Source organism: Egretta garzetta, unplaced genomic scaffold, assembly GCF_000687185.1.
Source record: "Egretta garzetta isolate BGI_Z169 unplaced genomic scaffold, ASM68718v1 scaffold81, whole genome shotgun sequence".
Taxonomy (NCBI): Eukaryota; Metazoa; Chordata; class Aves; order Pelecaniformes; family Ardeidae; genus Egretta; species Egretta garzetta.
The window spans coordinates 17370-31305 of NW_009258671.1; the positions used below are offsets into that span (position 1 = coordinate 17370).

Below are 13936 nucleotides of genomic sequence, written 5' to 3' on the forward strand. Positions count from 1 at the left end.
ATGTGTCTTTCATGAGTGAAGAGGGGAAACCCGAAAAGCGAGGCTGTTGCAGCATTATTATTTGAGCAGAAATGGAAGATTTCAGTACTACTGAGAACGAGCCCTGCATCTGGTTTTAAATACTGCACTGGGTAATAGTCAAACCTGATGAAAATCCAGCAGTGTTGATTTTTTAAAATAATTCCTCTGGCTGGTTGTGAGTTTCATGTGTATCCAGACTGGAATGGATCTCAAACATTGCTTTTGCTGGAGATGTGCATTGCTGTCTTCTCAAGGCAAAAAGAGTCTAGTTACTACTAGTTGGGGAAACACAACCTAGTTATACAGAAACAAATCGGCAAAGTTCCCCTCCTAGCTTTTGTGCACTTTTTAGATTTTTATTTTAATCTAAACCACTCCAAACAAAACCGATTAAAGGAAATATGTGCCTAAGGAGCAGTGGGGAAGAATGGAAATTCGTTGATCAATTTAATAGCTTTAAGATGTCTTGCAATATCCCTTGACTCTTCACTAGGAATAAAATGATGAAATATAGAAAAACTTTTGATTTTCTACCCATTAATATAAGCACACTTTTTTCTTCACATTCGTTTGTGAAGCCAGAGCTATGGTATACCTGTGAACTTTTTCTTATCAGTTTAGAGTCATGCAAAATGGAGTGCCTTCCTCCTCCTCTTACCCTTTTTCAAACCAAGCTGTTAGGAGAGGGGTTTTCAGGCTCGCCCAACATTAGCGCTGCTTTGCTCCCACCGAAGGCATTAGCAGCCATGTGTCATTGCCTACAGGACCAGACCCCACTGAGTGGTTTGGACACCGCCGAGCCTCTCCTCTAAGGCTGAGTGAGATGAGGGCTTCAGCAGAGGGGCTGCAGGAGGATGCTCTCAGGAGCCGGCTTTCAGTCTTGCCGTGGGCTGGGAGCGCATGCTCCACGCGCTGCAGCACAGCCAGCCTCCGCACGGCGGCCACCCACCTGCAGCTGGGGAGAGCGCTGGGTGCAGCACCCTCCCCATTTCTGGGTGCAAAGCTCCTGAGCTCTCCCTGAGCTGCTTCCCAGGACTGTCAGAGGGGAGATAGGTGAAATTCTGCTTGTCCTCTTAGAGACCACCTCTGAGCAATCCCGGTACACGAGCACAGCAGCATCCAGCTTTTGTCCTGCCTTCTTGTGTGCTGTGCGTTAACCTAGAGCCATGCCTCCTCTATTTTAGAGATATGTTTGGGTTATTTCAAGCCATCTTTAATCTTTCTTTTTCTCAGCAGGTTTGAGACAATTTGAGAAAGAACCGTAGAAGGCCACTAAAGACGCTGGACCAATCAGTTGGGGGAAAAAAAAAAAAAGGAAAAAGTGCTAAATTGTTCTTTTTATATTTATGTTTATTTACCAAAATGTCTTTTTGCATTATCCCAGTTAAAACCATGTATATTAGCACTGTATTTAATAATCAGTCTAGACATTCATCATAATAGTACTGCCTTTGCACAAGAGCCTTTATTCCTAAAGAAACCCATGCTGTGAAATATATAGACTCTCCTACTGATAGTCATAACTAACTATATATCTGAACAGTGATTTCAGCTGGCATAAGAGGTCAACTCAAAATGCGTGTAAAGTGAAGTTGCTTAAGAAAGGTGTGCAGTAAACCTATAAAAACAGTGGTTACTTTTGTGATACAGAAGTCTTTCTTTCTGCACTTTAGACTAAGGCATGGAAGAAATATCTTTAGTTGACAATGTAATATTTTCTGTAAGTTGCCCATGTCATGAGAAATACTGCATCAATAACGTGTCTTAATTTTTTTGTTTTATACTTTTTTTTAAGTATCATTTTTTCCATTCTAGTTTAAGTTAATACCTAAATTTGGATGATTATGTTAGCTGACAGCGGTACTGATATTTCTTTTTGTTGTTAGTGACTAGTAATTGAATGCAATTTAGAATATATACACACATAGCTTTACAAAGTTTAGCCTAAAGGCACTACTAATGGTAGAATGCTTTAATACATGCTAGAGTATTATATTTAGTAATAAACATACATAATCAGCCAATATCACAGCTTAAAAAAATAAAGACAAAATCACACACTTTTCTATAGTAAGACTTCATAATTGCCATTAGAGGTATGGTGAGATAAGTATTAAAAAATTTTAAATGTCAGTTGCCCAGTAATGGGTAATTAAAAAGAAAGTATAGTTTTTAAAAGAGGAAAAGGTAAGGGTATAGAGGGTCAAAAATAGGTCACTTGTATAAAACGTTGTAGTTTAATTTATATAAAACTACCATAATTAAAAAGAAAAAAAACCTAAACACAGCTGGAGCTTGTTTCAAATGACTGTACACTAAATCTTGCCATCCGTCAGTGCCGTACACTAAGTCCACCTAAAATGAAGTAAACCTCTATCTCTATAGTGCTTCTTTTTAACTCTCTCTCCCAAATATCTTATTTACAGATGTTTTCATTTGTATATAGTAAACACATGGCTATAAGACGTCAGCTTGGTTTGAATTTAAATGCCATACAGTTTAGCATTTACATCCTACAGTGTATGGGTGGCATAAACTGAGTAACTGAAGTAGCCCCTGAGCACATTGTTGACAGCTTTGTTGTGCATCGGAACTACCAGGATCTCCCTTTTCACCACTTCCATCTCTTACAGCTTCTGACTTCTTCCTCAAGAAGAATAATGTTATATTTCAACTCAAAGATGAGCTCCCCTGCTTGGCTGTAACATCTTGTTTACATATAGAGATGCACGTAGTTATCTGTAGGGGGTGAAACTGTGCCTGACATTGTCTGTGAGTTGTCATGTTTTTTGTCTGGGGGTTTTGTAAACACTCCTCTGAGTCTTTCAAATACATCCGATAGCTGCAATAAAAATGATTTGTTCAAACAATGTATTCTGAAACTGCATCCACAATAAATGGAATATTTCCATCAGCAGCCCTGTGTTTGTTAATGAGTAGGAATGAGCCAGTTGTAACTGGCAGAGGAATCATGCTAAGACTGTGTAAAATAAGGTATTGTTGCAAAGAACATAGAAGTATGTCTCTCTTGATGTCCTATCCTACGCCAGACAGCCATGTCATAAAATCAGCAGCTTTAACCTACATATTCTTAAGGAAAAAAATAAAAATGTAATTGTCATGCCTATCAGTACAAGACAGGAGCTATGCATCATCCAGAAGCCAGCATTCTCAATGAAGCAGGTTCTGACCTAGCAGCACAGTCATCTGCTTTCCTGCTTCGAAAAATATTTTCTGTGTGAGAGCTGTCCTGTTTCTCCTGTCTGCCTCGGTGGGATGTGCTTCCAGGCTTGGATGACCATGGGGACCAAGCCTGGGGAGCTGCTGGCTTTGCCGTTGTCCTCCTATCCCCTTCATTTTTCTCTCGAGCAGCAGCACAGCACATAACACCCTGCTCTAACCAGGTCACAGTCATCCGAAAGAGGCCCCCCAGGCTGCTACCAGCTCCACGGGAAGCACTGGGAAGGCTGCAGCAAGCACAGCTTTCTGAACTGCTGGAGGAGAAATAATCGGATGCTGCCTAATTTAACCTGAAAAGAGCTTGTATGCTTGCAAACGTGCTTGTTCTCCTGCCTTGTACTGACCAACTGCATTGCTACATTTCTCTGCAATCTTTGCTGAAGTGACGCTTTTCCTTGTTGATGTAGGTAAGTTTCTTTTGCTCCTGGTTATTGCCTTTTCTGAGAGCATGGGAGCATGCTGGACACAGTCGGTTTTACTTTTAGGCAATACTGTAAAGTGGTGCGGTCATGGTTTGTTCCCACCAGCTGGCACCACCTCCTGGGCAGAATTAGCCAAAGACAAATCCCAGTGGCTGAGTCAGCAGCGCTCCGAGCTTTTTTGGTGTCTCAATACCATTATGTGTTGATGTGTTTTCAGACGATACCAGATAGTCACCTTAGCTTCTCATGATGCTTTGCTGCAGCTCACTCGGCGTCCTAACCAGACTCTCTTGTCAGAGTGCAGAATGCCACAAAACAGCCTTTCTCAAGCCTGCCTTTGCTTTGACCAAGCATTACCCATCTGAAAATACTTTAAAGCAACTGCAGGTCTACCTCAGGGTTTGCTTTGGTGTTTTTAAAGAAAATTTTTTCTATGTTTTCCTTAGATAAAGCCAACCCTTGTCTGGATGTATTGTTGTGAATGCTGCCAGCAGAGGTGCAAAAATCTGTCCAGAGCAAGTCAGTCAGACCCTTATGTTGGGCTGGGTGTATTTTGATGTGTGTTATCATTGCACATGATGCTGCCTTCAACTTTTCACCTCTTATCACACATGAGTTCAATTTCTAATTGTCCGGAGGGAGGGCTATGTGGAGTAATAGGTACTACTTTGTTCTTTAGGTTCTAGCCAGAGCATGATCCTGTTTGATGCATAAGCCAGAAAGTAGTCTCTATGTATTGTCCTTGTTACCGGAATTATAAAAGCTCATTTCTATCTGTATTAAAATTTTAAAAAAACAGACTTCAGACATGTTTTATAAATAATTGTATGAAATAATTTAAGCACTACACTGATTAAGTTTTGTTGTTATTCAAACTTTATTCATATAAAATATGTAATTAAAGACAGCATTCCTTGACAGCAACTCATGAACCAGTATGATTGACCGCACTGGAAATTACATATAAAAAAAATCTTGTAAGTAACCAAAGTTCTTTGTTAGACATGTCTTTAATTAAGGAAGACAAGGAAAAAAGGAAATGAAGAGACATTTGTCTTTTTACTACTAATCAAAAGCAGATTTCTGTTAACCACCATAACAAAAGACCCATCCCTATTGATGCATTTTTATACTGGCTAGTGGTCTCCCCCTAAAAAAGGAGAACAAGTAACTGCTCTTAATGATTGTCAAGTACAGAAGAAATAATCAAGACTAAGCTACAACGTACATCTTCTAATCTGGAAGGAGCTACGCGGAGGTCTCTGGAAAACCAGTGCATTAATACTCTGCTTTGAATGGGTAGTCCTTGTGATTGACAGCTCTGCGAAGAGAAAGAACTGGTTATTTAAGTATTGTAGAAAGTATCTTCAGCAGCATTTCCCTACTGTAGTTTCCCTCCCCCACTGCCAATGTACTCAAGTTTTGTTCCTGTCCTTAATTTGAACACAGGCTTGTGAACAAGCATGTGCAACACCAAGATGCTGAAGGGAATGCCGTGAAAGAATCTCCCTCCTGATGACAGTTCCAGGATGTGTCTCATTACCTGGAGTCATAAAATCATTATGTCGGAAAAAACCTCCAAGATCATCAAGTTCAACTGTCAACCCAATACTACCATGCCTACTAAACCATGTCCTGAAGTGCCATGTCTACAAGTTTTTTGAACACCTCCAGGGATGGTGACTCAACCACCTTCCTGGGCACCGTTGTTCCAATGCTTGACAACCCTTTCGGTGAAGAAATTTTTTTTAATAGCCAATTGAAACTTTCTCTGATGCAACTTGAGGCCATTTCATCCTATCACTAGTTACTTGGGAGAAGAGACCAACGCCCACCTCACTACAACCTCCTGTCAGGCAGCTGTAGAGATCAAGAAGTTCTCCCCTCCCATAGTATTTGAGGTGTGGCCTCACCACTGCCAAGTACAGGGGCATGATCACTTCCCTACTTCTGCTGGCCACACTATTCCTGATACAAGCCAGGATACTGTTGGCCACCTTAGCCACCTGGGCACGCTGCTGGCTCATGTTCAGCCGGCTGTCAACCAACACCTCCAGGTCCTTTACCACCGGGAAGCTTTTCAGCCACTCTTCCCCAAGCCTGTAGTGTTGCATGGGGTTGTTATGACCAAAGTGCAGGACCCGGCACTTGGCCTTGTTGAACCTTATACAGTTGACCTCAGCCCGTTGATCCAGCCTGTCCAGATCCCTCTGCAGAACCCTTCTCTCCTCAAGCAGATTGACGCTCCTGCCCAACTTGGTGTCATCTGCAAACTTACTGAGGGTGCACTCAATCCCCTCATCCAAGTCATTGATAAAGATGTTAAACAGAACTGGGCCCAATACTGAGCCCTGGGGAACACTGCTTGTGACTAGCTGCCAACTGGATTTAACTCCATTCACCACAAGTCTCTGGCCTTAGCCATCCAGCCAGTTTTTTACTCAGAGTACACCTGCCTAAGTTGTGAGCCACCAGCTTCTCTAGGAGAATGCTGTGGGATACAGTGTCAAAGGCTTGACAAAAAGGGTCCAGGGTTTACGGTATGAGCTCTCCCTAGTTTTGGTCATGTATGTTTTCAAGTTATGGGGGATGAAAATACAGATAGAGAGAGAGGACTAGTGGATAGTAAGGATAATAAGGAGCATACGGGAGCACTGGAACCGCCCTCCAGTTCCTGTTAAAGCTGAGGATGACATCCATCTCCTTTTTAGGCAGTTCAAAGTCAAACACCTAGCAGGGAAAAAAAAAGAAAAGCCTTTTTAGGTTCATGAGTAGTTAGCTACTACATGTGCTTCATGCATTTATGACTTGAGATAGGAACATCCTCTTATTTCTCAGCCAAATACCAATTTACCCTTGAAATAATCAAGTTAGCCCTTTTCTCTCTGAGGCACTGTTCACAGCAATGTTTTGTAGTTCTGCGTGGCTGAATGCGAAAACCACTGCAGTTTGTGTTGCAACGCACAACCAGGAAACTTCAGGTGCTAAGGATGGATTGCTCGATGTGTCACAAACACTGGAGTTAGCAGTAAGTACGTCTGCTACAACAGAGGACTACCGGGCACCAACAGCAACTAGTTGTCTCTCAATTAATCAGTTATCTAAGAATTCTAGCTCGTGGTTTATAGGAGAAATAAGTCATTTTAAATGTAGCAGTGTGAATTGAAAGTAGCACAGAGATGTCATCTAAGATGCCAGGCCTTATGAGCAAAAATCCAGCTGAACCTCCCCGCCAAGGGGAACTGCAGCCTCCAAGTGAGACATTAATGGGTCTGGTGTTTACAATTTATTCCTTTACACTCTAAAGAGGGGCTCATTAAGCATTTCCCAGAGGGCAAGTCCAAAGTGGGGATTCCCCTTCCACAGCAGCAGGGCTCAGATCATCCTGGTGTAACCAATTTCTCTCCTGTCAGGAACAAAATGCTTTTCCCCAGAGAATAAGTGTGGATGGTTAGGTAGTGCCAAGCCTCAATTTCTGCATCTCTGTGCTCCCCTTCCAATGCCTCTTAGGTGCTGCTTGGAAACATGGAGGAGATACGGGTGTGGGTGCCTATCCTGTGTAATAAAGGTGGCAGCAGTCCCAATGGAAACTTCACCTTGATGTTTTCCTCAACACGCTGTGGTTTATCAGACTTGGGAATGACAATCACGTCTCTTTGGATAAGAAACCGGATCAGAACCTAGGAAAGGGCAAGGAGGAGCATGAGCACAGGTGTACCAAGAAATCCGTTCAAATGAATTTTGTATTCTCTCTTACTTTTTTTTTTCATGCGCAAACCAATTTATCTTTCTACAACCATGTTCACTCTTTGGAAGATTCTACCAGTTTGCATGGAGGAGTTTGATTTGCCAGCATTCGCTTGCAGTCTACTGACAAACTAGAATTGTTTCTGGCCTATGTTGTTGCTACATCCTGGCTTCCCCAGGATTTGTTCTGTTTTGATTGGGGGGGGGGGGGGGGGTAAAGGAGAAAAATTATGATGCTTCTGGCTTATGTTACATGGGTGCTCAGACCAAATGAACATAATGTTATTGCAGATTGTTCTGAGCTCACAGGTAAGTACCTCACCTAGGTTATGCTTTTTGAAGTCCTTAGAAGGAAAAACCGTATTTCTATATTTTAAAAGTTTTCCCACCTCAAAAGAGGACTGTTGCATACAATTTTTTGTCCTGCTCTGCCTATCTTAAAACATGACTATGGTTGATTGCCTGCTAACATGTGGATTTGTTTCAAGTGCAGTTTCTGCACACCCTGCGCAAGAACTCATTTGTGTGACCAGCAACTAACACAGAAAAAATTTAATCTTGAATAATCAAGCAGCTTTCAATGATTCTTTGTGCACATGAGCAAACAGGGAGCAATTAAATAGGTCTGCAACTTACAGGGCTTCTCTGAAGAATAACTTGGCTAACTTAGCTGGAAAAAAGGAGTAACAAGTTGGCTTGATAATTTGTAAGGAGACCTCAGAGGAGGGGGGTTCTCAGGGGGAAAGCACTTCTCTCTAGGAGCAGAAGAAACCTTCCTAGGAAGGGGAACACCTGAGGGAAGCATGTACCACTGCTGATCAGCCCCCCCAAAGCTCAGCACTCAAGATCTCTTAGAAAATACCTGTATGATATATATATATATATAATAATATATAATTTGTGTGAATGCTGGTAAGAACTGGGGCAGTATGAAGAGTCAAGTGCAGTTTAACCCTATTATACTGTACCTTTAGAGAAGGATAAGAAGTCTGCTAAGACTGGCCATTAGCTTGCAAAAATGTCGGAGGAGGAGGAATAGTTTGCCCCACACAATCCCACTTACCTGGGCAGGGGTTTTTTGATGTCTAACTGCAATCTCTTTAATCTTGGGATCATCCAGCAGCACAGGTTCCCCTGGCTTGGCCCTATTAAAAACAAAAGCCAGGATATTGCTGGTAGAAAGGTATTAGCTTCCCTGCAGGAAGCATGACAGTTGTGTGAAATAATTGGCAACAAAGCAACAGCACTTTTCTCATTATACCTGTATTATTTACATCATTTGCCTCAAAGATTCAAGTAGCAATTGCATCATTTTGTATACAGAAAGATTGCAATCCTTTATTACCATGGGCGGTTAGGAGATCCTAGGGGGCTGTATGCAGTCACAGCAATCCCTTTGGATTTACAGTACTTTATCAACTTTTCCTGGGTTAGGTAGGGATGACATTCAATCTGCAAGCACAGAAACATCGTGATTGACACAGAGGCAGACTGCAGTGAGCTTCAGAGCGTAACAAACAGAAAACGTGAAGGAACCTGGGGAGATGAGCTTCCCTAGGTTAGCTCAGATCATGTTGTGACCAGCCATTCGGGCAAAATGTCCTTTAACTGGAAACAACAGGAGCCTGCATGGGGATGCTGCTCAACTTGGCACAAGCCATAGTGTGACCACAGGGCTATGTCTACACTGCATAACGTGGCACCATGCACATACCCAGCCATTTCTACATGCTATAGCTTTGCTACCAAGCATGGTGACATGAAATCCATGTACAGTAGTTTATTTAGACCTGAGCTAGAACTAGGCAACTACTGTAATGACAGGGTATGGCACAGCCACACCCGTGGAGAAGATAACTGGAGTCAAGGCCTGAAGTTCTTTAGTATCAAAGTTGGTGCAGCTTTTGGCATGGGGGTAGTTACAGAATCACAGAATCACACAGAATCACAGAATCGTAAGGGTTGGAAGGGACCTCAGGAGATCATCTAGTCCAACCCCCCTGCTAAAGCAGGCTCACCTAGAGCATGCTACACAGGACTTCATCCAGGCGGGCTTTGAATATCTCCAGAGAAGGAGACTCCACAACCTCCCTGGGCAGCCTGTTCCAGTGCTCTGCCACCCTCAGAGTGAAGTTCTTCCTCATATTCAACTGAAACCTCTCGTGTTTCAGTTTGCATCCATTGCCCCTAGTCCTGTCGCTGGACACCACTGCAAACAGACTGCTTCCGTCCTCTTGACTTTGACTAGTTGGGTCCATCCCCACCAGAACTTTAAAACCCTCAATAGAATCTTTCTAAGCCCGATGTCCCCTTCGTGCTAAGCCTGGCTGGTGCACAAGCTAGCCCCAAGCCTGGCACCACAGTGCAGCAGCACAGCGCCTGCATGGGACCCAGTGTGGGGATTTCCTTGGATATTCCCAAACCAGCAGAGATGGCCATTCAGCACCCTCAGCCAAGTGCAAAGAAGTCGCATATGGAAGAAAGTCAGAAGGTCCTGATGCCCTTGCCATCCTGTGATTTAATTTGTGAGGTATGTCGTGAGGATTTGTTATATAATCGTATACTTCAACCCTCCTCTTTTATAATGAAGTTCAGGGAAAAGTTTTATTTTATGCTAAAAAACAAGTAAGTCCAGTGAATGAGTTAGAGCATTCCTATACATTCCTGTGCCGGTGCAGTAGCTCGCAGCAGGGATTTTGCTGGTTATCCCAGCTGAAACGGGCCTGTGGCAACTTGGGCTATGACACTGGGAGTGCGAAAGAGGTCATGCAGCAGAAAGTCACAAAGTCTTATACAAGGTAATAGATATTTTCACTTTTTTCCAATGTCTAACAATGGAATATTCTCATCCACTTCATACTACTGTCATATGAATAATCCATACTGTTTTGTATGGTATTGCTCTCAAATCTCCACTGCATTATAGACAGACAAGTCTACAAAAGTTTTCTGTTGAGATCCCTGTCAGCTAAAAGCTGTCAACACTGACACCATACCAAAGCCTTGCATATTGCAGGCAGTGTTGACTTGAAGGGACTTTCAGATAACCAGAGATACCTTGTGCTTTGCAAGGTCTTTCCATGGCACCAAAACTATTTAAAGGTCATGGCAGAAGTTAGTTTTAGAGCTGAAGTGCAGCAAGAATATATTTAGGAATATTCCAACGTTAGTTGACATCAGTAGAAATAAAAATCTTACCTGATTGTTTACTGGTTTGTATTTTAGTCCTGGCTTGTTCAAGATCCTTTCAATCTGTTCATGGTTAAAGTTGGAGATACCAATGGCTTTCACCAGACCACACTCCACCAGCTCTTCCATGGCCTAATGAGTAGGATAACCAACGTGTATTTATGAGGCGGTATTACCGTCAAGTACACCATTTTATTTCCCTAAAGCTAGTGACAAACCAACAAATAACCCACATTAGATTAAATAATAGTACCTCAAATTAAAAAAAAAATAAATCTTTGCACTTTGTATTATCTATATGCTTTATGTCCCATTGCAGATGGGAAAGTAATATAAGAATGGCTTGGCCAACCCATCTGTAATGAGAAGCAAAATCTTTTGCTTTGCCTTCTTTGGGAGTCATTTTACTGGAGCTAAAAAAGCAAGGGAGACCCCTCCACCTCCCCCTATGCCAGCACACTACCTCCGAGTTGGCAGAACACAGCAGGGAGGATGTTAGCTTAAACTCAGTCACCTCAAAATACTTTCTTGCAACTGTAATCTGCTATTGTAGAGAAAACTATTCATTCCCAGAGTTGTAGCATCACAGAGGTGCAGGTAGCAGAAGCAGACTCGTGAATTGTCTCAGTCCACAGGAAAGGAGTATTGAAGGACAGCCCGAGATGCTGATGGCCAACACTGAAAAGTGTGAGAATTCCCTATCTGTATGAAACACCCAGTAAATTAACAGCCACACACGGATTAATCCACGCTTCACTTCTACCATTGTGAGTATTCAAATATTATTTTAATGACAGCACCTGCAGTGCTGATATTTTCCTAGTCTTCAGTCTTATTAAAGACATCAGCCTCTTACTCCTCAAAACAAAGGAGTAGCAGCAGCTCTGCTCGTTCTGGTCATGAAATACAATTTTGTGTGACTATCCTCCGTACCGAAACCGATCCCTTGATTTCATCATGCGTGTAGATCTCTGCTCCACCTTTAGTGCTGATACCTGCTCAAAAGAGCAAGCATTAACTTACCTCCCATGTGTCCAGAAAATCAGTATCACTGGGGATGCTCATACCCTTATCATCCAGAGGATGCAGTTCTTCACCAGCCTGTTGTTTCAAGGCAGATAATGCATAAACTTTTAAAAAGAGTTTAATTTCCTACTGTTTACTAACATTTCTGACCAGAATCACAGGCAGAAAGTTAGCTGGTTATTTAAACATATTGCATAACTAAAAATTATTCTCTTTTGGATGAGGGCCATATTTCTACAAATCAATCCCTGCATACAAAGAGTGGGGACTAGTAGCAATTATGTGACTAATTTAGGCATATCTAGAGAGAAGGGAGCAAACACCCCTCTATCTTTGTTGTAGATTTTTTTATTTATTTTACACAGGTGTAGACTGGGCGGGGGTGGAGGAAGCACATACTCGCTGCGCTATGCTTCATTTTTCACTGTTGGTTACTCCAGATCAAGGCAACATCTCCAAAACCTGAGATGTTCACACTCTTCTGGCCAGCAGAAGGCCACGATCCCAAACTCCACCATCGTGTGTTGGTTACAGTTTCCCTGAAGACCCAGGGGGCTCATTAGCAGTGGTCATACCTACGACTACCTCGCTCCAACAGTCATGGAAACCCACATGCTAAAAGATACCACTACCTAGTTAGTGACTGAATGCTTGCTGCCACTAGGTTCAGGGAAGAGCCAAATGAACCATAGCATGAAGAGGGCCACAGTGTAGATGAGAGAATACGCTATGTTTCTAGCCAGGTAAGGAGAAGAGGAATGTAGAGATGGACTACCTTGAATCCCATAGGGAAGTGTATCAGGTAGAGGTCAAGGTAGTCCAGTTGCAGTGCCGCGAGGCTCCTCTTGCATGCTACCTTAACCAGGGACCTCTCGTGAAATGTGTTCCACAGCTGTGGGAAGAAACCAAGCCTGAGCATGACTCTATAGCTTCCACAGTCCAGATCAGGGGCCAGAAGCTTCTCGCTTGGGGGTCTGGGAGGACAACTCCCTCCCCACCTACCCAGTGCACACTGAATGGATGCCAATATTTTAATAGCAAGGTAGGACAAATATACCACAAATAAGGGAATCAGTAATGAAGGTGGACAACCAGTACTCCTACTTATGAAAAGAGATTTTCAGAACTAAATGTAACACTCTGCCAGGTGTATCTGACACAGCAAAGCTGTTACTGTCAGAATATTTTTTTTTCAGCCTAAATTTTGAGTCTTGGGCAGCTCATAGCTACCCTCCTTCTGTCCCTTTTAACTGTCACAGTGAGAACTGTTGTCAATTTTACTTCATTTTTGAAATGAAAATTCAGGTTGTTTAAATAGAAGAAATTGCAAGTATTATTCAAATTAAAACCTGTTCTTTAAAAAAATGAAGAGTATGTGGAAAAGCTTCGTTATGATCAATGTTTTCTGGTTTTCTTGGTAAAAACCCCAAGACATAAGTTTTTTAGTTGAAGTGTTCTCACTTTTTGGTAAAGGACATTGCTGAGACAAGTAAAAGAGTTAAAGAAATGGAATAAGTACATGGAAAATACTTTAGACTGAAGTCCCATACTTTAATTTCTTCTTCCTTTCAGGCTTATGTTTTGTATATGATGCCATTTTCAAATGTCTTGCAAACCAGCAAGTAGCACAGCCCCTCTGAATTCAGACATCTGTCTTGTCTTTATTTTCTGATCTTTCTAGGGTGCATGCAAATGAACCTTCAGTATAATTAAGTGACTTAATAGATGCAAGGAAATTATTCGATAGGCAACAGCCACGCTATCTTTTCAAAGGTGTCAATCATTCCTTAGGTAAAGCACAGTCCAAATTGCAAATGAAGGATGGAATTTATAGCACACAACAAGACAACCATGAAATGAATTATCATAGAAGGGAATAAGCTCTTTGGTTACTTTACACATGGAACAAGGGTTTCTCTTTGAGAAAAGCTAAATGCCCCAATAATCCCTCATCCTTGTACCTTAGTGACAATGAAGAGGTCTTCCCGTTTCACAGCCCCCTCCTTGATCTTCTGCTGGATCGCATTCCCTATTTCATTTTCATTCTGGTAGAAATAGGCACAGTCGAAGTGGCGGTAGCCTGCATCGATAGCAAACTTCACCACCTCTTCCACCTTTCCTGGAGGAGCCTGAAAGCAAACACAACCAAACCATGAGCTCTTCCAGGGCTTTCTGCCAGCGCTCGCTGCTGCGATAGCTCTGCAAATTCACCCCTTGCAGCTGCTTCTGGAGTTTCCTTGCCACCTGCATTTAAACTGAGTTTTAACTTCCCAGGCAAACAGCATTTTTGT

At 42.3% G+C, this 13936-nt stretch overlaps 2 protein-coding genes across 2 annotated transcripts in view; one reads left to right on the forward strand and one right to left on the reverse strand.

Moving 5' to 3' along the window:
- LOC104135077 (caldesmon, smooth muscle) overlaps window positions 1-1322 on the forward strand; it is a gene marked incomplete at its 5' end in the record, with an annotated part of 17652 nt that extends 16330 nt beyond the window's left edge. The window contains one exon of the mRNA XM_035888550.1: window positions 1258-1322. Coding sequence (XP_035744443.1) covers window positions 1258-1286 — 29 coding nt within the window. The remainder of the gene's footprint in view (window positions 1-1257) is intronic.
- Window positions 1323-4925: 3603 nt separating this feature from the next.
- Window positions 4926-13936, reverse strand: part of LOC104135078 (aldo-keto reductase family 1 member B1) — a 10120-nt gene continuing 1109 nt past the window's right edge. Inside the window, exons 2-10 of the mRNA XM_035888500.1 lie at window positions 13607-13774; window positions 12421-12537; window positions 11643-11720; window positions 10629-10751; window positions 8776-8882; window positions 8494-8575; window positions 7280-7363; window positions 6331-6413; window positions 4926-5004 (exon numbers count right to left, since the gene is read on the reverse strand). Coding sequence (XP_035744393.1) covers window positions 4962-5004; window positions 6331-6413; window positions 7280-7363; window positions 8494-8575; window positions 8776-8882; window positions 10629-10751; window positions 11643-11720; window positions 12421-12537; window positions 13607-13774 — 885 coding nt within the window. The 3' untranslated portion in view covers window positions 4926-4961. The remainder of the gene's footprint in view (window positions 5005-6330; window positions 6414-7279; window positions 7364-8493; window positions 8576-8775; window positions 8883-10628; window positions 10752-11642; window positions 11721-12420; window positions 12538-13606; window positions 13775-13936) is intronic.